General features: G+C 36.7%; 1 protein-coding gene across 6 annotated transcripts; it reads left to right on the plus strand.

Annotated features, from left to right (window-relative positions):
* The first annotated feature begins 879 nt into the window (after positions 1-879).
* On the plus strand, positions 880-21,262 carry C1D (C1D nuclear receptor corepressor). Of its 6 annotated transcripts, none has more exons than XM_015433447.3 (6): positions 880-931; positions 10,858-10,934; positions 16,454-16,600; positions 17,368-17,434; positions 17,737-17,792; positions 20,415-21,262. In XM_015433447.3, the coding sequence occupies exons 3-6, from the start codon at positions 16,463-16,465 to the stop codon at positions 20,577-20,579; spliced, it is 426 nt and encodes a 141-aa protein (XP_015288933.1). In that variant the 5' UTR covers positions 880-931; positions 10,858-10,934; positions 16,454-16,462; the 3' UTR covers positions 20,580-21,262. The 6 variants fall into 6 exon arrangements, with proteins under 6 accessions (XP_015288933.1, XP_065383090.1, XP_073867741.1 ...); XM_065527018.1 differs by having other exon boundaries at positions 16,458-16,600; XM_074011640.1 differs by lacking the exon at positions 10,858-10,934 and having other exon boundaries at positions 880-1,454.
* Positions 21,263-22,629: the final 1,367 nt, after the last annotated feature.

The following is a 22,629-nucleotide window of genomic DNA, read 5'->3' on the forward strand; positions in this document are numbered from 1 at the left end:
CTGCTCTGTGGGCTCCACCCACTGTCTGAGAAGCCCTAGTGAGATGAACTTGGTACCTCAGTTGGAAATGCAGAAATCACCTGTCTTCTGCCTCACTCACACTGGGAGCTGCAGATTGGAGCTGTTCCTATTCGGCCATCTTGTGACCTCCCCCAAACTTTAAATATTACATACATGGTGCTTGTTCAAAATGCTTTTACATGCATTTAATATATGGACAACTCAGGCATAAATTTTTATCAAATTACGATCATGGAATGACAAGTTACAAATGTTAAGACAATGCTCAATCGCTTATACTAAACTTTCAACGAACAATATGTACAGTTTCTGTTAATGCCTTTATTTTCTATTATGTTTCTTCTGATTGCATACGTTGAAATGCAATTTTACATTTACTGAAACTAATAATAAAAAATTTGGGCTTGTATTTTGCACATATTTTCCCCATTTTTCTACTAATTCATTTTTACTGTATTATAGAAGTATCTTTTACTGACAGATTGGAAAAACAACCCATTCTTCCCCACGGATAATCTGGGAAGCTGCTCTAAGACGCTGATCTTGAGGCAGACAATAAAAGCGTAGTAACAGTGAGGGCCCTGGAAAAGCTCCCGGGAAAGTAAAAATACAAAGTTTCAGTAACTAAGATTTCTTTCCTGGTTAAATACACTCAACCTGTATTTGGGCTGAGTGTTGGCCGGGTACAAATGTAGACAAAGGTTCCCAGAGTGCCGCCCCAATCCTCTCCCACAACATGGCCCCGAGCTACTCATTTTGAGATTTGCCTTTAGAGAAGAGCGAAGGAGCGGGGGCGTGGCGAGCAGCGTGAGATCATCGGAAAGCGCCCCTCGGCGCGGGCACAGCCGGCGCGTCATTGTCGTCATCGTTGCCCGACCGCTTTCCGGAGACTGTAGTCGAAGGCCCTGAGGTATTTTTCAAAGTTGTACTTTCAGTTTTTCTCCTCCTCCTGTTTAACTCCGCTTTTCCTCTCCTGGGATTCCCCTGTAATCCTCTGGGCAGACTGAGAGAATGGGAGTTTGGCTGCATAGCCTTCCAGGAATGCAGTGTCTCACAGCTCTTCGCTGGGGCAGCATTGCTGCAGGTCCCCCACTTCCGCTTGTTTTGGGGCTGCTTGCAGGCTTTGGCTTACCCCGGCCCCTCATTTCTCTCTCTTGCTCCGGTCTTTCTCTTTTTCTTCGTTTGTTAACCACCCCCTTCTCAACTCTTGGAAGACGAAAAAATTAAAAACAACAACAACAAAAAAAACATGACTTCACAATTTTCAGCTGTCTTCAAATCTTGCGTAAGGAGAGAGGCTAAAGTGGGACGTCTAGGGGAGTCACTTTACTGTGTTAGCTCCGTTTATCATTCACATTCACAGACTGCCTGCCGCTGCAGTATTAGCCCGTCTGAGATAGTGGGCTAATTTCGACCTTTAGCTGAAATCTGTGGTGGGTAATCCAAGAGAGCAGTTTTTCTTGATGACCCGGGAAAGTTCAGTGTAACTAAAACTTGCTTGAAAATACCTTTAATGTCTTCATGTTTGCTGAATACAATTCAGTTTTGGCTTGATACAGACGTATTTGTCGCAATGAGATGTCTGCTATCCACTTATTAACCCATTGGTACTGTCTGATGGTAGACAGAACCAAGACTTAACCGTGATTTTTAAAAAAATTAAATTTAAAATTTTTGTGGTTACATAGTAGGTGTATATATTTATGGGGTACACGAGATGTTTTGATACAGGCAGGCAATGTGTAATAATCACATGGAAAATGGGGCATCCATCCCTTCAGGCACTTACCCTTTGTGTTACAAACAATCCAATTATACTTTTAGTTATTTAACCCTGTATTTTTGATTCAAAATTAACAGATTAGCCCTGTCGAAGTACAGAGAAGTATTTGCGTTTAGTGGAAATGATAGAACTCATTGTTTTGTTGAAAGATAATGATAAGTGTGAATAATGGTTTTTCAAAATAAAACAAAATTCTCAGTCAAAAGATACTACAGCTGCCTTCAGTTAGCTGTGTTGTATGTATCACAGTTCAGAAGTAATGCAATTTTTTTTCTTAACTGCTTTTACCTTTCCAAATGGCTCTTCATATGTATTATCTCAGCTACTGTTTCCAAACAGTTGACCCTTCAAGCATAGCTCTACATAGTCCACAATGGATTAGAGTATTTGATAACTTTCACTTTTGGTAAAATACTATCTAATGTATTGAGGGCTGAGCCAGGCCCTGTTCTGATGGCTTTTATCTATATTATTTATTTAATCTATGCAGCAACCCCATATACTGTTATTTAAGAAATGAGGTGATTGTAATAAGCCACTTCCATATGTTTTGGAAGGTAATTTTGCTGCTTGATTGCTGTAATTTTGGAAATGCTTTGAATTAAACACTGAATAGAAGTAAATTTAATCTAATGTAGTTATTCATCTCAATCTTGAGCAATATCCTCATAATTTATATACTCCTCTATTATTAGACTTCTGGATACATTTATTTTTAGATGTTAATATCTTTTTTAGAAAAGGAAGAAGTCTGTATGTACTCAGGAATTGTACTGTGAGACTGAAGGAGAGTCACAGACAATACTAACATGGAGTCACTGTTTGCCCAAGACAGCAATATTTATTGAGAACTTGTGTGTACATTTCATTGTTATTTTCTCCTGAGATAATGCAGTGCAAAAAAGCCATTCCAGTAATTCATTACGAGTGATAGAATTCTGGTGCAGCAACAGCAAGTGGCTCTCAAGTTCCAAAACACAATCATGTTGGATTTATTCTCAAGCTTAGTTCATAACTGTGTATAATTATTTGGTGTAGAGATGGGAAGAGCCCCAGAACGTACATGATCATATGTTTGTTTGGATCCATGTGGTGACTTTCTATTATCTGTAAGCTCAAACTGTAATCTGATATTAAGAGTTTCCAAAATTAGGTCTTAGGTTACTTTGGTTGGTTTTAGTTAGTTAACAAATAGTTGCTAAATACCTAATACATGACAAGACATTATGTTAGTGATGTGTTCAAAATGTACCTCGACATGAATCTTACCTTGAGGAATAGCCCAGTGAGTAAATAACCAATGGAAAGGTAAGAGCAGAGGAGTGACATGATCTGACTTAGGTTTATTTTATTTTACTTTATGTTTTATTTTGTTTTACTTTACTTTATTGTCTGTTCTTTTGTTTTCTTTTGTTTCCTTTCCTGCCCTGCCCTGCCCCGCCCCGCCCCACCCCACCTCACCCCACCCACTTCTTTTCTTTCGGAGTCTGGCTCTGTTGCCCAGGCTGGAGTGCAGTGGTGCAATCTCAGCTCACTGCAACCTCCGCCTCCTGGGTTCCAACGATTCTCCTGCCTCAGCCTCCTAAGTAGCTGGGATTACAGGCACGTGTCACCACGCCCGGCTAATTTTTTTTGTATTTTTAGTAGAAATGGGGTTTCACCATGTTGGCCAGGCTGGTCTTGAACTTCTGACCTCAGGTGATCTGCCTGTCTTGGCCTCCCAAAGTGCTGGGATTACAGGCGTCAGCCACTGCGCCTGGCCTGACTTAGGTTTTAATAGAATCTTCTGTGGCTTCTGTGTTAAGAATAGTTTGTTGTGGGGTGGGGTACGTGAAAACCATGAGACTAATCATGGAGGTGTTGTAGTTCAGATGAGATGATAACATCTTAATTGGAAAGAAGTGAAGATGGAGAAGCAGTTTAATTTTAGATGTATTTTCTAGGAAAAGCCAATAGAATTGCTTACAGATTGAAAGTGAATTGTAAGAATAAGGTTATTGTCAAAGTTTGGGGCTTGAGCAACTAGAAGAATGAAATTGCCGTTAACTGAGAAATAGAAAACTGTGGGAGGGGCAGGTTTGTGGGAAGATTCGGAGTTCAGTTAAGGAGGTGATAAGTTTGTAATGTCTGTTAGTCATCTAAGCGGAGATGTTGAGTAGGCAGTTAAGTATGTTCATTCCGGACTTCAGAGTGGTCATTGCTGGAAACAGACATTTGAGAGTTGTCAGTGAACAGATGGTATTTAAAGTTGTGAGACCAGAGACAGTCGTTAAAAGAGTAAATGTAGGCAGAAAAGAGAAGGGGCACAAGGCCTGAGTCCTTAGGCATTTTAACATTAACAAGTTAGGAAAATGAGGAATAACCACCAAATGAGACAGCCTGAGCAGCCAGTGAGGGACAAGGACAATTTTGAGTCTGGTGTTGTGGAATTTAGAGTAGAGTAGTGCAGCTGATGGATCGGGTGAAGTGAGGATTGACACCTTTGGATTTATCAAGAACTTGAGGAGTGTTATTGATAGATATGTCATTACGTTAAGTCAAGCATATAGTTGCACAGCAGTGTGATAACTGTATTACAGTTATATTCAGAGAAACTTGGGAGCAAAGAGGAAGAGGAGACTACCTTTGTTTGGGAGGTATGGACACCTTTATAGAGGAGGGAGCATTTGATGTGGGTTTTAAAGGATTGATAGGCCAAGAAAATGGAGACAGTTATGAAGAGGAGGTTGATATGATTTGGGTGTGTGTCTCCTCCAGATCTCTTGTTGAAATGTGACTTCCAGTGTTGGAGGTAGGCCCGGTGGGAGATATTTGGGTCATGGAGGCAGACTGAATGTCTTGGTTTTGTCCTTGAGGTAATGAGTTGAGTTCTCACTCTGTTAGTTCACTCCTAGCGCTGGTTGTTTAAAAGAGCATGGAAGCTCCTCTTCTGTCTCTTGCCGCTTCTCCCGCCATGTCACATGTCTGCTCCCCCTTTATCTCACCAAAAGCAGATGCTGGTACCGTGCTTGTTGTGTAGCCTGCAGAACTGGGAGCCAAATCTAACCTCTTTTCTTTATTAAATTACCCAACCTCAGGTATTCCTGCATAGCAATGCAAAACGGAGGAACACGGGTATTCCAAGTAGAGGGAAAGGGCTATGATAGCACCTCAGTTCCCTTCCTTCATGGTCACATCTCCCAGTTAGCTGTTTTAAAGATGCTTTTGCCAGTCCTCTTTCCTCTGTGGCCATTTGCTAATGCCCCATGTTCAGTAGCTCCAGGCCTACTGAACATTGCTAAGGAAGTTGGAGATTCTAGTCATGTGGAGTAGTGACAGGAACAGAAGTTGAGTGTAACGTTGCTCCAGGCCTACTGAACATTGCTAAGGAAATTGGAGATTCTGGTCACGTGGATTAGTGACAGGAACAGAAGTTGAGTGTGACGTTGGGGAATAGGGTAAAGATGGGAGTTAAGGCTGGAAGGGTTACGGGAATAGACTTTCAGGGAGGAACAAACCTTTTACATTGTATAAAAGATTTTGTCCAGAGAGCATCCTACACAAATCCACTGATGGGATTTGTGGGGGATGCTCCTCCTCCATTCGATTTGAGTTCCATTCTGCCGAGCTTTACCACTTACCAGCCCTGTGACCTGTTTCTGTTGTGCCATCTGTAAAGTGAAGCTAATTTTAGTGCCCAGTCGTAGAGTTGTGAGAACTCTCCTCGCCCGCACTACAGTTTTTGTCTGCTTAACTCGTCTCTGTCATCGAGTGCTTTCTTGAGGAAGCATTCTGTCTTCCCTCAGATTAAGTCATGTCCACTATCTCATAGCACAATTTATTTCTTCATATTACTGTTGTAATTTTATATTTCCGTGATTCTTTGATTAGTGTCTATCATCCACACTAAACAGTAAGTACAGAGCAGGCAAGTTTTTGCTTACTATTATCTTCCAAGCATCAGGGCTGCCTATCATAGAGGCTAATTAAATATCTATTGAATAAGAGAGTCCTTAGAGACTGGCATGTGGTAAATGCTCAGTAAATATTATTCATTTACATGACATTGTGCAGTAAGTGCTGAGGAGGTATCAGGGATAAATAAAGGAACTGTCAGGCAACTGACAGAGGACCTGTTGAGGTTGGGTAGCATTAATTTATGTCTTTTGTGAATTTCGTTAGGAATGAATGTTCACTAGGCCTAGAGCTAGAATGTTTGGCTAGGGGGCAGGAAGAGAAGATGAGAACTTGCAAAAGCATCTTTAAACCAGTTGACTGGGATGTTTAGCCATGTAGCAAGCAGGCCAGAGGAGGCTTTTTTACCATGAGAATAGAGGAAAATAGCCACTTGGTGGCTAGACAATTTAGGGGTAGAAAAAACATTTATATGGTTCTTTGAATGTAATAGTGGTAAAGAACGTAGGTTTAATTGTTGCTGCTAAGTAGAGGGAAATGACATTTTTATCTGGTATGTTTGAGAATAAAGTAAATTTCAAAATTTGAGATGATTGAAGTTTTTATAAGCTTAAGTGTTATGTTACATATCTTGTAATTCAGAGAGTGTAACAAAATGTACTTCCTCACTTTCTTGCGTTTTGTTTCCCAGAAGTGACCACAGTTAACAGCTTCTTTTGGATCCTTTAAGAAAACTTATATGCATATACCATACAAATATGCCTCCATACTCATATATCTTATTTTCTTCAAAATAAATAGGATGGCCTGGGTATGGTGGCTCACACCTCTAATCCCAGCACTGTGGGAGGCTGAGGCGGGCAGATCACCTGAGGTCAGGAGTTTGAGACCAGCCTGGCCAACGTGGTGAAACCTCATCTCTACTAAAAATACAAAAAAAAAAAAAAAAAAGAAAAAAGTAGCCAGGCATGGTGGTGGATGCCTGAAATCCCACCTACTTGGGAGGCTGAGGCAGGAGAATCACCTGAACCCAGTAGGGGAGGTTGCAGTGAGTTGAGATCGCACCACTGAACTCCAGCCTGGGCAACAGAAACGAAACTTCATCTCAAATAAATAAATAAATAGGATGTATTATACATGCTGTTCTTCAACTTTTGTTCATTTAATATATCTTAGGAATCTTTCTAAGCTGTACCTCGTACCTTTTCACTACTGTAGAGTATTTTAATAGGTGGGCATACCATAATTTATTTAACCAGGTTCTAATAATGGATGTGTTGGTTGTTCTGTTTTAAAGTTTACTGTTTTAAAGATCATTGCAGTGGAAGTCCTTAAACATTATCTTGTGTTAAAATATACTTTGAGAAGTAAAATTACTAGGTCAAAGGAGGTGTACATAGGTGATTTTGAAGCATGGTGCAGATTGCCCCACAAAAATGCTAAACTAATTTATACCCTGACTAATAGTGAATGGGAGGCTGTTCTCAGCTCACCTTTGTCCATTTTAGTACTATTAATCTCTTTAATTTTTAAAATGGCATCATATTCTAGCAATTTATGTTTCCTTAATTATCAGTAAGGTTGAGTAGCTTTCTTTATGCTTATTGGTCATCTGGATTATTTGTGAACTGTTGATTTTCTTTGCCCATTTTTCTTTTCGATTGTGTGTACTTTTTTTTGTTGTTGTTAAATTGATTCATAGAGGCTTGAAAAAATCTTTGTGTTGCATATGTCTTTTTTTAGTTTTTTATTTGGCATTACTCTTGGGTGTTTATTTATTTGTTTATTTTGCCTACATTTTTAAGGGACAGGTAAAAATACAAGAAATTAGGATTTTTTTTTTTTTTTTAAAGAAGGGAATTTGCTGGGATCAGTGTCTCACACCTGTAATCCCAGCAGTTTGGGAGGCTGAGGTGGGCGGATCACAAGGTCAGGATTTCGAGACAGCCTGGCCAACATGGTGAAACCCTGTCTCTCCTAAAAAAGTACAAAAATTAGCTGGGCATGGTGGTGTGCACCTGTAATCCCAGCTACTCGGGAGGCTGAGGCAGGAGAATTGCTTGAACTTGGGAGGCAGAGGTCGCAGTGAACTGAGATTGAGCCACTGCCTGGGCAAGAGAGCAAGACTCTACCTCAAAAAAAAAAAAAAAAAAAAAAAAAAGGAATTTGTGATACTCTTGAAATAAATAGACACTTCAGAATGTCAGCCTTTTGTTGGAAGTGTTAGTAATACAAACCTCATTTGAGACTATATGTTCAGCAACTATCACAGATGTAGTGAGCACCCAGTAACCTTCCTCTTCCTCACCCCAGTTATATCTGGAATTGAAATGAGATATAATGGAGCTGCTTAAATATTCTAGATGACACCTTCTCTTTAGTTATTCCCCTATATATGAACTGAGTTGTATTCTAAAAGCTAGTTTGTGGTTAGCCATCTAATTTCACTATAGAAATAATGTACATAAGGTTCTTTTCTCTCAAAGTTGTAATAATTCGTGGAGGCTACTTTTTTTTTTTTTAAAGCAAATTCAAAATGTTACATAATTTTACCCCTCTATACTTCAGTGTGCATCCTCAAAAGACGGGGAAATTTTCTTATATAACTATATTGCTGTTATCATACATGACAGAATTATCAATAATCTGTTGGTGTCATCTAATACTTGGTCCATGTTCAGATTTCTTTCTCACAGAACTATCTTTTTATGCTTGGTTTATTTGAATCAAGATCCAAACAAGGTCTATGTATTTCATTTGGTTGTTATGTCTCTTAAATCTCTTCAATCTCTTCTTCCTCTTTCTTCTCCCATTTTTTTTTGCTTCATGCCATTGACTTGTTATAGAAACCTGATCAGTTGTCCTGTAGAGTACTGTGTTTCTCACTCCATATTTGTTTGCTTTCTTGTGGTGTTAATTTGTTCCTCTATCCTTTATATTTCCTGTAAAATGGAAGTTAGCTCTGTAGGCCTAATTGTTCAGATTCAGCTTTTTTGGGAGTTGGAAATGCTTTGCAGATGGTGCTGTGTATGTTATATTGGCTCGCATCAGGAGGTTCATAATATGTGTGTTTCACCTACTTTTAGTGATCTATTGGTGGTCATTGCCTAAACCTATAATTTCATTAGGGGTTGCAAAGTCGTGATTCTTTTTTAAGTTGTCATTTCTTCTACATTTGTTAGCTAGAATTTGAAGTCTAGTTCTGTTACTTGGGAGCCTGATAATCAAAATAACAAGCTTGTTGTGGAAAAGTATTGTCAGAGCAATAATATTTGTGATGCCAGGAATACATCTTAGTGTAATAGTCTTTTTTTTTTTTTTTTTTTTTTTTAAAGGGCTGCAGGCGTTGCTCCGTTGCCCAGGCTGGAGTGCAGTAGTGTAATTATAGCTTACTGCAGCCTCGAACTCCTGGACTCAAGTGATTCTCTCACCTCAGCCTCCTGAGTAGCTAGGACTACAGGTGCATGCCATCATGCCCAGCTAATTAAAAATATTTTCTGTTTTAGAGATGGATCTGTCTGTGTTTCCCAGGTGGGTCTTGAACTCTTGGGCTCAAGTGATCCTCCTGTCAGTCTCCCAAAGTGTTGGAATTACAGGTGTGAGCCATGGTGCCTGGCTGTGATTGTCTTTTTAATGTTTCAAGTTGGTTTGGCTGTAGCCCACAGATACTCAGTCAAACATGAATGTAGGTGTTGCTGTGAAAGTATTTCGAAGCCATGATTAAAATCCATAATCTATTGAGTAAGGGAGATTATTCTAAATAATCTGGGTGGGCCTGATTCAATGAGTTGAAAGGCTTTAGAAGCAGAGCCGAGGTTTCCCTGACCCAAAAGAAGAAATTCCACTTGTAGACAGCAGTTTCAGCTAGTAGCCAAGAGGTCCAGCATGAGTTCCTTCCTTGATAGCTTGCCGTATGTAAACCAGTTTCTTGCCATAACTCTGTTAATACGTATCTCCTACTGGTTCTGCTTCTCTAGTTGAAACCTGACTGGTGCAAAGGGTAACTCCTCTGATGCTCCTGTTCTCTAGCTAAATGGGGTGGGAAGTGGTAATAAGGGTCAGAGAACCTACGTTGTTTAGGGTAACCATATAATTTTTTGTTCAAACTGGGACAAGAAAGAAAGGAGCTGAGTTGGTGGCAAGCTGAAACAACAGGCATAAGGTGGAACTGTCTTGGGCAAATTGAGAGATACAGTCACCTTGTGTGTCAGCCATTGGGGATACAACATGAACATGACACAGCCCCCCCTCAAGGAACTTGTAGTCAAAAGGGAAGTCAAGTAAATAAAAATACATTAAGAGATAGTGTTTTATGTGACATGACAGCTTATAGTTGTTATATTTGTCCAGACAGAGAGCATAGAAGGAGAGCATGCAGAGAAGTCTTCATTGGCCGAACTGAAACCTATTTTTTACCTCCAAAGATAAGCAGGATTTGAACAAAGTGGAGTTGGAAGGGCGTTTCAGGCTTAGAGCGTCACACAGGTCAAAGTTGAGAGTGAGAGAGCATGGCACATTTGGAAAACTGCCATCATGGCCACAGCTCTAGGATTCAAAGAGGGGAGCCATGAAAGATGAGGTTAGGCAGACAAGCAAGGGCCACATCATAATGGGCCTTGCATCTATGCTGAGAGGTTTGGAACTATCTTCCATGTGGTAGGGAACTGTTGCAGAATTTTAAACAGAGGAGTACCATGACCAGACTGTTTAAAGCATATTTTGTAATATTCTAAAACTGGGAGTGGAGAAAAATTGATAATAGGGACACTACTCAAAGGCTGTTGAAATAATCTAGCCAGTGAGAATGGAGGAAAGCTTGTGGTGTGAGGAGATTAAGGAAGCCATATTGCCAGGACTGATTGGATTTGGGGTGCCTCCCAGGTTTCTGCCTGGATTGGCCACCCTGAAGTGGAGAATTGAAGAAAAGAGGTAGCTGATGACTTCAGTTCTGTATGTGATGCTATGCACTCTTCTTTTCTGCTATCGGTACTTTGGCTTCTGTATAACCAGTGAGAAGAGGGACTGAGTGGCAGTAACGGCTGTTAGGGTTACTGGGCGGCATCCCCCCAACCCAGGTCCTTAGTCTCAGCCACACCCTACTGAGTGGTGAAGAGAAGCAAGTTTTCTCACGCCCTCTCCGTCTGTCTCTACCTCTGCAGCCAGTGTTTTAGAAGGAGTGTGTGGAAGGGCGAGGAGTACCTATAGAACCCGGGAGGAGGGTGAGGAGCAGAGCTGGGTGAGTTATTTTCTTCTTTGGAAATTTTAACATGTACAACCTTAGGCATGTTCTTTAACTTCATTGTGGCTCAGTTTCTTCATCTGTGAGGTTTGGATGAACAAGTGCATGTGGAATGCTTAGAATAGTGCCTGGCACATAATCAGTGCTATTCAGGTGTTTGCTGCTGATACCATAGAGTCATTGCTTGATCCTGGGGTCAGAGTAGCTAAGGGGATGGAGGGAAATTTCTGCGCTTTTTCTTTGGAAGGAATAAATATTCAGCAACTGCCTATATAAAATGTTAGTAGAAATCACTTGAATTAGGAGGAATTTCTCATAATAGAAGAGCCTTTATTTTTTAGTCCCCCTTGCCTTTTCTAACAACAAATATCTGCTTGTTTATTGGGGCTTAGGGACAGGGAATAATTGCAGGAAAAATCTCTACTGTGTTCTTCTGAAGAAAGGAAATGTTTTCTAATAGGAAAATTTGATGAAAAAATTCACATTTAAATAAAGACCTTTTGTGTTTTTAAAAAATACATACAGTATTTGTTAAAAGCCAAAATACTTTATTGTGCCTTTATTTAAATGTTTTTTATTAAAAATTTAATATGTGCTTTTTGAAATAAAATATAAACAATGAAGAATGAAGAGTTAAAAAAAATGAGTCTGCTTTGAACCTATTCCCTAATCCTTGTCTCTTTTCAGAGAAAATGTCTGTTTTTTGTATGCTCCCTCCAGACTTTTTTCTACATGTATGTATATAGCTTTTTTTTTTTTAAAGCCAAATGGCATATATTAGGCACATTATGTGTTATATACAATGTTCTCTGTTCTCTTTTTCCTTCTTATTGTGTGTCACTATATATAGATTTACTTCTTTATTTTTATAAGACATGTAATATTCTCAAGGATGAATATGCTGTAATTCATTTAACTGTTTCCCTGTCGATGAATATCTAGATTATTTCCAATATTTTGTTATAGTTTATTTCAACAAATGTTTATTGACTGTCAGGCAGTGCTTGTGAACAAATCACAAAAATTCCTGCTCTCATGTAGTTGCCTTTTGGAGGTAGACTGGCAACAAATAAATACATGTTAGTTGATATAGAGGAATGTAAGGTGGGGAAGGAGATAGGGAGTGAGGAGGAGTGGTGTGCATTTTAAAATGGGGTGGTTAGGAGAGAGATACCAATAGGTAACATTTGAGTGGAGATCTGGTGAAGGTAACATAATAAGCTCTGAAGATGTTGGTAAGGGAGGAAGAGAGGAATAGAGTATTCTAGGAAGGAGAGAAGTCCAAAGGGAGGTAGGCATGTGCCTGTTGTCATGGGGGAAGAACAATGAGGCTATTGTGGCTGGAGTGAAATAAGCAAGGGAGAGTGGGAGATGAAGTCACAGAAGGTGATGGGGAGTCAGGGCAAATTGTGTTGAGCTTTTTGAACCCACTGTAAGGATTTTTAAAAGGTAAATATTTATTTTTTTTTGATTTAAAAAATAGAGTTGGGGTCTCGCTGTGTTGCCCAGGTTGGTCTCGAACTCCTGGGCTCAAGCTATCCTCCTGCCTCGGCCTCCCAAAGTGCTGGGTTTACAGGCATGAGCCACCTTGTCGGGCCCACTGTAAGGATTTTTGTCTTATTTCGAATGAGGTGACAAGCCTTTGGAAATTTCTGAGCAGAAGCATGGCATAGTCTGATTTACATTTTGAATGATCTCTCTATATTCTTGATAATAGACTTTGGCCAGAAGCAAGAAAGCTATTTAGGAGGGCATTCAGGCATGGTTTGATGGTGGTTTGGACCAGGATAGTAGCAGTAGAGGTGGTAGGACATGGTTAGATTCTGGGTGTGTATTAAAGATGAAGTGAGAGAGAGTAGTCAAGGATCACTCTGAAATTTTGGGACTGAACAATTGGAAAGTTAGAGTTGCCATGAAATGAAATGATGAAAACCGCAGTAGGCAAGGTTAGGAATCTGGCTTTGGGCAGGTTCCATTCGAGAATTTATTAGACATCCTACCAGAGATACTCAGTATCTCTGTATGAATTTCATATTTACATTCAGCTGAGTATCTCTGCAGCTGGAAATGTAAATATGAATTTCAATGGAGAGGTCAGGGTTGGAGAAAGAAATGTTGGAGTCTTCAGTTTACTAAAGCAATTTAAAACCCTCAGCTCACCTAGGAGTAAATCAGAGAAGAAAGTCAGGAACAGCCTCTGGGCACTTCAAGCTTGGTTAAGGGGCTGAGAATGTGAGAAAGCTGCATCTAAGAGACCAAGAAGGGAGCCAGTGAGATAGAAAGGAAACCAAGGAAACCAAGGAAACCAAGAGAAGGGAGTCAACAGTGTCACTCAAGGAGAACTGAGAATTGACCATTGAATTTAACCATGTGGCAGTGTGGGTGACCTTGCTAAGTATAATTTTGAGAGAAAAGTAAGGTCATATGTTTGTAAGAGATTTGAGAAAGGATGGAAGGAGAGGAATTAGAGACTTAGTATAAGCACCTCAAAGTCAAGATCTTTTTTTTTCTTTTTTTTTAGTTTCTTTCTTAGATGGAGAAATAAAACATTTAAACTTACAGGTAGTAGTCCAGCAAAGGGACAATTTGATACAAGACAAACTGGAGGAAGTTCAGAGACAAGTTTAAGGAGGACATTTTAATTTATATGCATATGTGCAAGGATTTTTATAGGCTAGATTCTTAAAAGGATTTCCTGAGTCAAAGGGTATGTGCATTTTAAAAACCGGTACCAATTTATATTCCACTTTCAGTGTATAACCTTTCTAACACTGAACATTCTTAATCTTTAAAATTATTGCCAATCTGATAGGTGATGATATCTTCATTATTTTAATTTGTTTTATTGCTTTCTAGGAACTGTTTATTTAGTCTATCTAATTCTTTGTGATATTTTGTCAGATACTTTCTCCTAGCTGTCTCTTGCCTTTTAACTTTGCTTATGGTATCCTTTTACCATGTATGACTTTTCAAAAAAGTTTTTATGTAGTTAAGTTTGTCAGCCATTTCCTTTTATAGCATTTGGGTTTCATTTAGATATAAATATTTGATATAATCTAATATGTTTATACATTTACATTTTTAATTCATTTGGAGTTTATTTTTGTATATGTTAAGAAAAAAGTTTTCCATCTTTCTCTATATTCTTAAACAGCTAAATACCGTAGGAGTTAACTGTTTCTTGAAGGTTTGAAAGAAATTACCTATAAAATCTTCTAGGACTAGAGCCTCTTTGGAGGGTAGGTCTTTGACTACTGTGTAATTCTTTTTCTGTGGTTAATGATCTGTATGGTTTTTACGTACTTCTTTTTAGTTTTGGTAATTGATATCTTCCCAAGAATGTCATTCTTTTCATTTACATTTTCAAATTTATTGGTTCAAAATTCTACATAAAGTGAGGAAATACCAAGTCTTCTTTACAGTATATCCCTATACTTACACCTTTATCTAGGCAATAAATGCTGGAGCTGTCCTTTCACAGATCTGGAGATTAGGTTAGCTATTTTCAGCTCTTAATGGCTCTGTTCTTGGGGATATTTCTAAATTCTCATTCTCTTTTGTTTGTAAGGTTTCTTGGCTTTGTTTCCTGTTTCCAGTCTGATCCCATTTGCTCTTTTTTTTTTTGGTTTGAGAGACAGTCTAACTCTGTTGCCCAGGCTGGAGTGTAGTGGCACAGTCTTGGCTCACTGCGACTTCCGCCTCCAAGGTTCAAGCAATTCTCCTGCCTCAGACTCCCAAGTAGCTGGGAGTACAGGCATGCGCCACCATGCCTGGCTAATTTTTGTATTTTTAGTAGAGACGGGATTTCACCATGTTGGCCAGGCTGGTCTCGAACTCCTGACCTCAGGTGATCTGCCCGCCTCAGCCTCCCAAAGTGCTGGGATTACAGCGTGAGCCACCATGTCCAGCCCAGTTTGCTCTTTAGCTTACACAGTTTCTACTGTTAAAGTCTGCTGGTAGATCTGTGCTTTTGTTGTTTCCAGCATTTTTATTTTCATGTTTTTATATTTCTTCTGTCATATTGTAGGGATTTGGGGAGGGATGAGAGGCAAATGCATATTTTCAGTTAACCTTTTGAAATTGGAAATCAATTCTTTTCTGTGTAGTTTTCTTATTGCCTTGTTTAATTGCTGGTTGCACAATAGTTGGATAGTAACTTCACAACTCAAGTAGTAATAGATAGACTTCACTTTATTTTTTTAATGAAACCAGATGTCTTAGTGGAATATACTCATTCAGAAGAAATGTTGATATGTTGTCACTAAATATTCAAATAGTACTTTTCAAACTTAAAAGTAATCATAACATTTAGAACTGTAAGGGACTTTACAGATCATTAGACCAACTGCCTTATTTTATGGATGAGGAATTTGAGGCCGAGAGAGATGATTTATCTCAGGTGACAAAGTTGGTGATCAAGACGGAAAGCCCGAGTCTCTTTACTTCCATTCTGCTATGCTATTTGCTGTCATACACATTCATGCTGTTCTCCTTACCTATGTGATAAAGAGGTATTTCTGTTAATACAATTTTTTTTTTATTCTAAAGATGTTACCTATGGCTTAGAATTGCTTCTAAAATTTGGACTTAGATACTTTAATAATACATTGATATAGGTGAATTTTTAAAGTATGGGCTGTCAGAGTATGCACTGGCACAAATGAAAACCATATTGTTTATTTGCCCCAAGTTTCCTCTTTTCTGCTTATGGGCTTTATATGATTTATGGACTCTTTGGATTTCTTATTAATATTTTAAAGAAGCTTAAGGAATATAAATATATATGATTTATATATTAATCATTATATGAAAAATGATTTCTGTGATACATATTTTAGACCTGATATTTTTACTTTTTTTGTTTAATATAACATGCTCTCAGATCGACACCTATATTTAGAAGGACTGAAATACATATTTTTCTTAAAAAAGTGCTTTGCTTACCATTTCTTTAGCAATCATTAGGAGATCTATTTATCAAACTTTAATTGCTTTGCTAATTCAACAGTTTTTAAAATGTAGGATTTTGATTATTGCTATCTCATATTTGGTAATCATGTCTTTAGTTCTTTAAAAGTTCTTTAAAAATACAAAAAAATTAGCTGGGCATGGTGGCAATGGGCCTGTAGTCCAGCAACCTGGGAGGCTGAGGTGGGGGGATCCCTTGGGCCCAGCAGGCAGAAGTTGCATTGAGTGGTGATTGCATTATCCTGGGCGACAGAGAGAGACCCCATCTCAAAACAAAACAAAACAAAAATGTTGAGAGTTTGGTGTGCATAGCATTAGTGGGCTTCGGTTGGTTCTTCTTCCACAGCCCCCCAGGAAACTTAAGAAGGGGACAAATTGGAATGTATTTAATCTAGAATTAAATTCTAAAAAGATTTGTTTATCTTCAGGTTTTAACTCTTAGTGTCTTTGAAATACATGATATGACCTATTGATTTTTTTTTTTTTTTTGTAAACTAAAGAACAAGCTCTGTCTCTAATATGAATTCAAAGAATTTAATTTTTTCTAGTCAGCCATAATGGCAGGTGAAGAAATTAATGAAGACTATCCAGTAGAAATTCATGAGTATTTGTCAGCGTTTGAGAATTCCATTGGTGCTGTGGATGAGATGCTGAAGACCATGATGTCTGTTTCTAGAAATGAGTTGTTGCAGAAGGTATTTTAAAAATGTAATTTCCTAAAAATGAATTTCATAAAACAGAATGCTATTTTATGAAACATGTGGAAGAAGAAACAGATTAATGACCTATGCCCCTTTTCCCCTTTATTTTAATTTTATTAGTGTTTGGGTATTTTTAGGGGGGAAACAAAACACAACTCCAGCCTTAGGAAATAACCTCCTAACTGTGTTTTTAACTTGGTTTTGGAAAAAAAAGGAGCACTCACAGTATTCTTTTTGACAGACTCTGTCTTTGACCTTTTAAGTATTACAATGATGTGATCAGGGTTTCTGGAAACCCTATAGGACAAAAACAGTAAATTGACTTTGACAGTCTAAAACAAATCTCATTATGTTTCTTCTGTCTTTGGTATTGCCTAAGCATCTTAGCCTGCTTCTTATACATAAATGCATCATGTACAATGTTTATATTGATAAATTACTTTTGACATACAAAACCCAGATCGTAACTCTCGAAATTAAAATTCAAAAGAATTTTTCTTGGGTTGTACACTTTCCTTGTCTAACTAAAGATGATACCCTAAGGTGAAAATTTGTGGACAAAAGTCACTCATTAAGAAAACTTCTTTTTACAAATTATTTTCAGATCATTTGGTTATTGGATTATATGAATTGAAAAAAATTCTTTGATACCTTGTACTTGGTAAAAGTTTAAAATGTTATCAGATGGTGTTCCAAGTTTGTGTATTTTTTTTCTGTCTCACTTTCTCTCTTCCCCCCTCTCTCTTTTTCTTTTTTAACAGTTGGACCCACTTGAACAAGCAAAAGTGGATTTGGTTTCTGCATACACATTAAATTCAATGTTTTGGGGTATGTGTGTTACTTTGGAATTCATTAGAAAGCAAATTACTTATTGTGTGAAAGATGATTTATTTTTAAAATGCTAACAATTTACATACAATTATACTTAATAACAATTTTAATAGATATTTATTTTTAAATCTGGATGCCAGTGAGCCACACATAGATTTAGTATTACATGGAGATTGAATAATTTAAAGTTTAATTGTTTGTAGGACTTTCCTTTTTTTTGTGAACAACTAGTTTCTTTAATTGGAATGTTTTAAATTAATACATTCACCATTTTATTCCATGAAATTTTTCTATTTTAGTTTATTTGGCAACTCAAGGAGTTAATCCTAAGGAACATCCAGTAAAACAGGAATTGGTAAGATTTTATTTCTTTTTATTTTATGTGTTTGCTGTTGTATTTCTGAAGTTTGTCACACTACCTTTGTCACACAAATTAGGGAGAACAGAATTTGAGTTGAAATTATGAAAGTGAGCCAGACCTTACTATCTTTGAGGTTTTTTTTCTCTTACCTTTTTCAGATAATTGGTATTCCATATATTATATAAATCTCAGAATGGGAAAATGTTATGATTCTAGTAATTATTTATAACTTACATATTATTTTTCGTATAAATTCTTGAAATCCTGTTTATCTCTAGAACTACTTTTTAAAAAAGAAAAAAACTTCTATACAGTTCTTAAAAGTATATTCTAGTTGATTTACTAGCAAAGACGGGAAAGTTTCTCCCCCCACCTTTTCAATTCCTCCATTAATTCATTTTCTCAGCAGTAAAGAATCCAGTTCAGCAACAAAGCTAAAAGCTTTTTTGGCACCAGCTGTATGTGTACTGTCCAGTAATTCTGCATTAGACATATTTACAACCTGTAATAAATCTTCTAGGTTTGTCTTTGTATTCCATTTAGATGTATAAGTACAGTATATAAGGTCTGGTATCTTGGAGTTTTTGCTGACTTCAAAAATTAAATCAAATCATTCAATTTGAAGAGAAAAATTAGAAATCAAACTTACGGTTACCTTCTTGACTTGGTTTTATGAATAAGAATATTAATAAATTGATTCTTTGTGTTTATAAAATATAAGGCAGATATAGATATGAAATACACTTGACATTGTATTCTTGTTCTCAAGTCTTAGGGTAATTGATATGTATGTTATTTACAACTTAGTAAAGCACTTGGTCATTTATTTTTTAAAAATGAGTAAGCCAGATCTGTTGTGTTCAGTTTTTCAACATGTAGTCTAAGACATTTCCTTCTTTTAAAGTTTTTGCAGGGGGGAAATAAATTTATTTTTAAATAAAACAATTGTGAAAAAATATTTAAAGCAAAAGTGTAAAGCAATATGATATACAGATCTGAAAATAATGGCTTGTATCTGTTTTCAACTTCATAATATGGACTTTACATGCAGTTTCTCTTTTTTCCATTAATATGAAGTTATTTGGAGTACTTGATACTGTCTTTGTGAAAGGACAAGGTCATTTGTTTTCTTTCTGCCTCAGAATCTACTTTACGAAGTAGTACGTTAATATTCTAGATAAGGGTTGGTGAATAAAAAGCATGCATAAACCTGTTCCCCTTTTCTGACCTTATGTAGATGATACTAATTGATCACAGACTTAGTGTGTGATAGGAAACTTATTTACCGTATATATCACAAATGGGAAAAGTCAGTTTACTCATTCAACAAATATTTGAGGGCTTACTGGGAGGTAGGCATTATTTCCAAGTGAGATGATTCCTCTGTGAATAATGCTGATCCCTGCCCTTGTGGCAGACAACAGACTGTATCTAATGGAGAAAAACAATAAACATAATAAACAAATAAGAAATATATATGAATATGTAGTATGTTGGAAAGTTACGGGAACAAAGAAAAAGAGTAGGGTAAGGGGGACTGGAGTGCTTTAATAGGACTGCAGTTTTAAATGCTGAAGTCAGGGCCTCAAAGACAAGGTTAACATTTGAGTAGACTAGAAGGAAGAGAGGGAGTGACTGTGTGGGTAATTGAGGAAATATCCTTCTAGGCAGAGGAATAAGCAGGGCAAAGACCCCAAGGCAGGGTTGATGTGTGTGTGCTGCAGCTAGTATCTACCATTGTAAGCACTGTGCCTTTATTCAGACAGAAATGGGGCGTCACTAGAGAGTGTGGAGCCGAGTTGCCAGTCTTTCACAATGAAAACATTATAAGATTCTGCATTTTTCTGTATGTGTTTATGTAACTGTTGATTATTTTAATGATGCTTGTTTTTAAGCAGTGATCAGTTTTTTACTTTGCTATTTTATGGCTCTCCTCAACTTTATTTCTCCATTTGAAGCATAAGAGCCATTTATGCTGATTAATGGTCTCAGAAGATTCAGTGGAACAGCAACAGATTATGTTTCTCATCTTGTAAAGTCTGATTACAACTGTGTATTTTAGTAGAAAATTTCGTGTATTTACCAATCAAAATTATAAAATTGAATAATTTGTATTTTCATTCTTCCTAATTGTTACACTAGATGGTAGCATGAAAAGATAGTTAAGTACTACCTCATGTATTTCCTGTTTAGAAAAATTTCAGGATAGTTTAGTTTGTATTTTGCAAGTATATGAAAGCTCCGGTTTTTTACTTTAGATTCAAAACAGTTAATATATAGATTTGTGTTAATGGTGATTTTAAAAAATGTATAACCACCTAGAAGCTTTCAATTCAATGTTTATTTGTGGACTAATGTCTTAGTGTGATTCTTCCTCTTTGGAAACAGAAGACTTCTGAAATGACTTTTTAACATCTGTCTTTCCCCACCCTCCAACTGTGAACTCCAGGCAAGCAGGGAGCATATTTATCCTATTCATTTGCATTTCCTAGCACCACGCGCTGTAATAGGCAATAAATACATATATGTTGAATTTAACCGAGGTGTACAGCATAGTAAAATCTAGTGGTGGTGAACAGCTTAGTAAATCTATTGCCTTTCTTTTTTATCTTTAAGGAAAGAATCAGAGTATATATGAACAGAGTCAAGGAAATAACAGACAAGAAAAAGGCTGGCAAGCTGGACAGAGGTGCAGCTTCAAGATTTGTAAAAAATGCCCTCTGGGAACCAAAACCAAGAAATGCATCAAAAGTTGCCAATAAAGGAAAAAGTAAAAGTTAACTTTTTGGTTTTGATGTACACATATTCAAAAAGTACATCTTTTTTTTTCCCCCTCCACAAAATAATTCTGTGGCAGGACAAGGTTTAAATGTATTTCTTATTGAATTAATATGTAAATTTACAGTAAATATGTAAAGCTAAATACTTTCCTTTCCAAAGATTGTTATCTTTATTGATTTGCACTGAGGATTTTAACATTGTGATATATTATATATTTATAATTTACCATCTCTTTTGATGAGACTCTTATTTCTTTACATAGGTCAATCTTGCAAATACCATTTTATAAGCAGCTGTGAAATTTAAGTGAAATGTTCTTTGTAAACATTTGTACTATTTTAAATGAATAATGACCTTATGATGTATGCTGTCTGTAGGCCAAAATTATAGGTACATCTGTTTTCACTATATGACATTAAGAAAGCATGAAATGACTTAAATGTTCATTTTTTTCTGTAGTTATCATGTTTTCATGATTTTAGGAATTACTGCTTTGTTGATATTCAAAGTGTGAAACTAAAACTTTATGGTTGTACTTTAATTCTTGGCATGTTGCCTCTATGTCCCATTTAAAATAAAATACATTCTCATTAACTTTAGATGGGAAATAAGGTTGTATGTTGATGGATGAGTTTTGGCATGATGACCATACTCTCTCAATAAAGGCTGAAAATGTTGTATAACTGACCTGTGTATTTTTATCTTTTGAGTAAATTTGCCTTCCAAATTAGGAAGATAGGTTTTAGAAGTCACCACAAATAGAGAAATTCATGAGTTTTTGTTCCTGATGCATGGTGTCCACAGTTCTTTTTCATCTCATTTTTTTCAGATTTTTTTATTTCATGTTTTTGAGGCTATATCAAGTACATACAAGTGTTTTGGAACAACGTCTTGTGTTACATAATGCCACTTAAGCAGATGAGAAGTCCAAAGGAGATTACATCGTGTTTATATTGTGGTTTATTTTTCTGGAGTATTAGTTACAGAGAGTACTACATAGTAAAGCTCTTTTTAAATGTCTAAGTGCATGAATTTTAATTACATGCCCTTAATGCTTTCAGTGTTTGAATCCATATCATTATATGTAGGAATGCCAAGTATAGTAAAGTACTTTAATTTTTGAAAAAGGAGTTGTTAAAATTTTCTGTGTGATTAATTCTCCATAAGTAACTTTGAATAAATGGATTCCTTGATTTATGATAGCAGATATTGGAAATGGTCTTAAAATGTAATGGATTTTGTAAAGCATGTTGAACTCTTTCTATGACACATGAAGAGGAAGTCACTGATAGACGCAGAAAGTCTTTTCTAGCTCTGATGTCAGACAGTTTTTGAAGTGGAAGAACATTAATGAACATTTATAGTTATTTTACTCCTTTTTTTGCCTTTGTCTCCAAATTTCTAGCTATTTTAAAAAATAACTTCTACATGAGAAATGTGTTACTGTTAAGATCAAGTGTAGTGTACATGTCTTTGTGTTACTGCAAAGAAATGTATTTGGATTTCTGTATATTTTCTAATTTTGTAAAAGAAAAACAGCTTAAATGAAAAATGTTATACAATTGCAGAAAATTGTTATTGGTTTTAGCTGAGTTATTGGTTTATGAAAGTCCAACTCTACATTCTATTAAATTGTGTATTCTTAAGTGAGCAATTCTTTCATTATTAGTAGAAATGAAAGTTTGAGTATATTCCATTTTATTATGTATAATTTTAAATACTTAGCACATAATAAGGAGCTGAATGGCTGTAGTGCATTGGGTTGCTTATTTGCTTGTCGTTTGTTCATTCTTTTGACATATATACTTAATGACATTTATATTGCCAGATACAGTGCTACTTAATGACATTTATATTGCCGGATACAGTGCTAGGTGCAAGGTTCCAAAGACGATAACTACAGGCTTTATCCTGTTTTTATAAGGTGTTAAGAAAAAAATAGTCTTTTTATTCAATTCAGTTTTTCAGAGTTATGGAAAATTTTATGACAAATTGTGCTCATTAACCTTATTCAGAACCATAAAGGATGATGTGTGTGGTTGATCTATTT

This window comes from Macaca fascicularis, chromosome 13 (assembly GCF_037993035.2).
Source record: "Macaca fascicularis isolate 582-1 chromosome 13, T2T-MFA8v1.1".
NCBI lineage: Eukaryota > Metazoa > Chordata > Mammalia > Primates > Cercopithecidae > Macaca > Macaca fascicularis.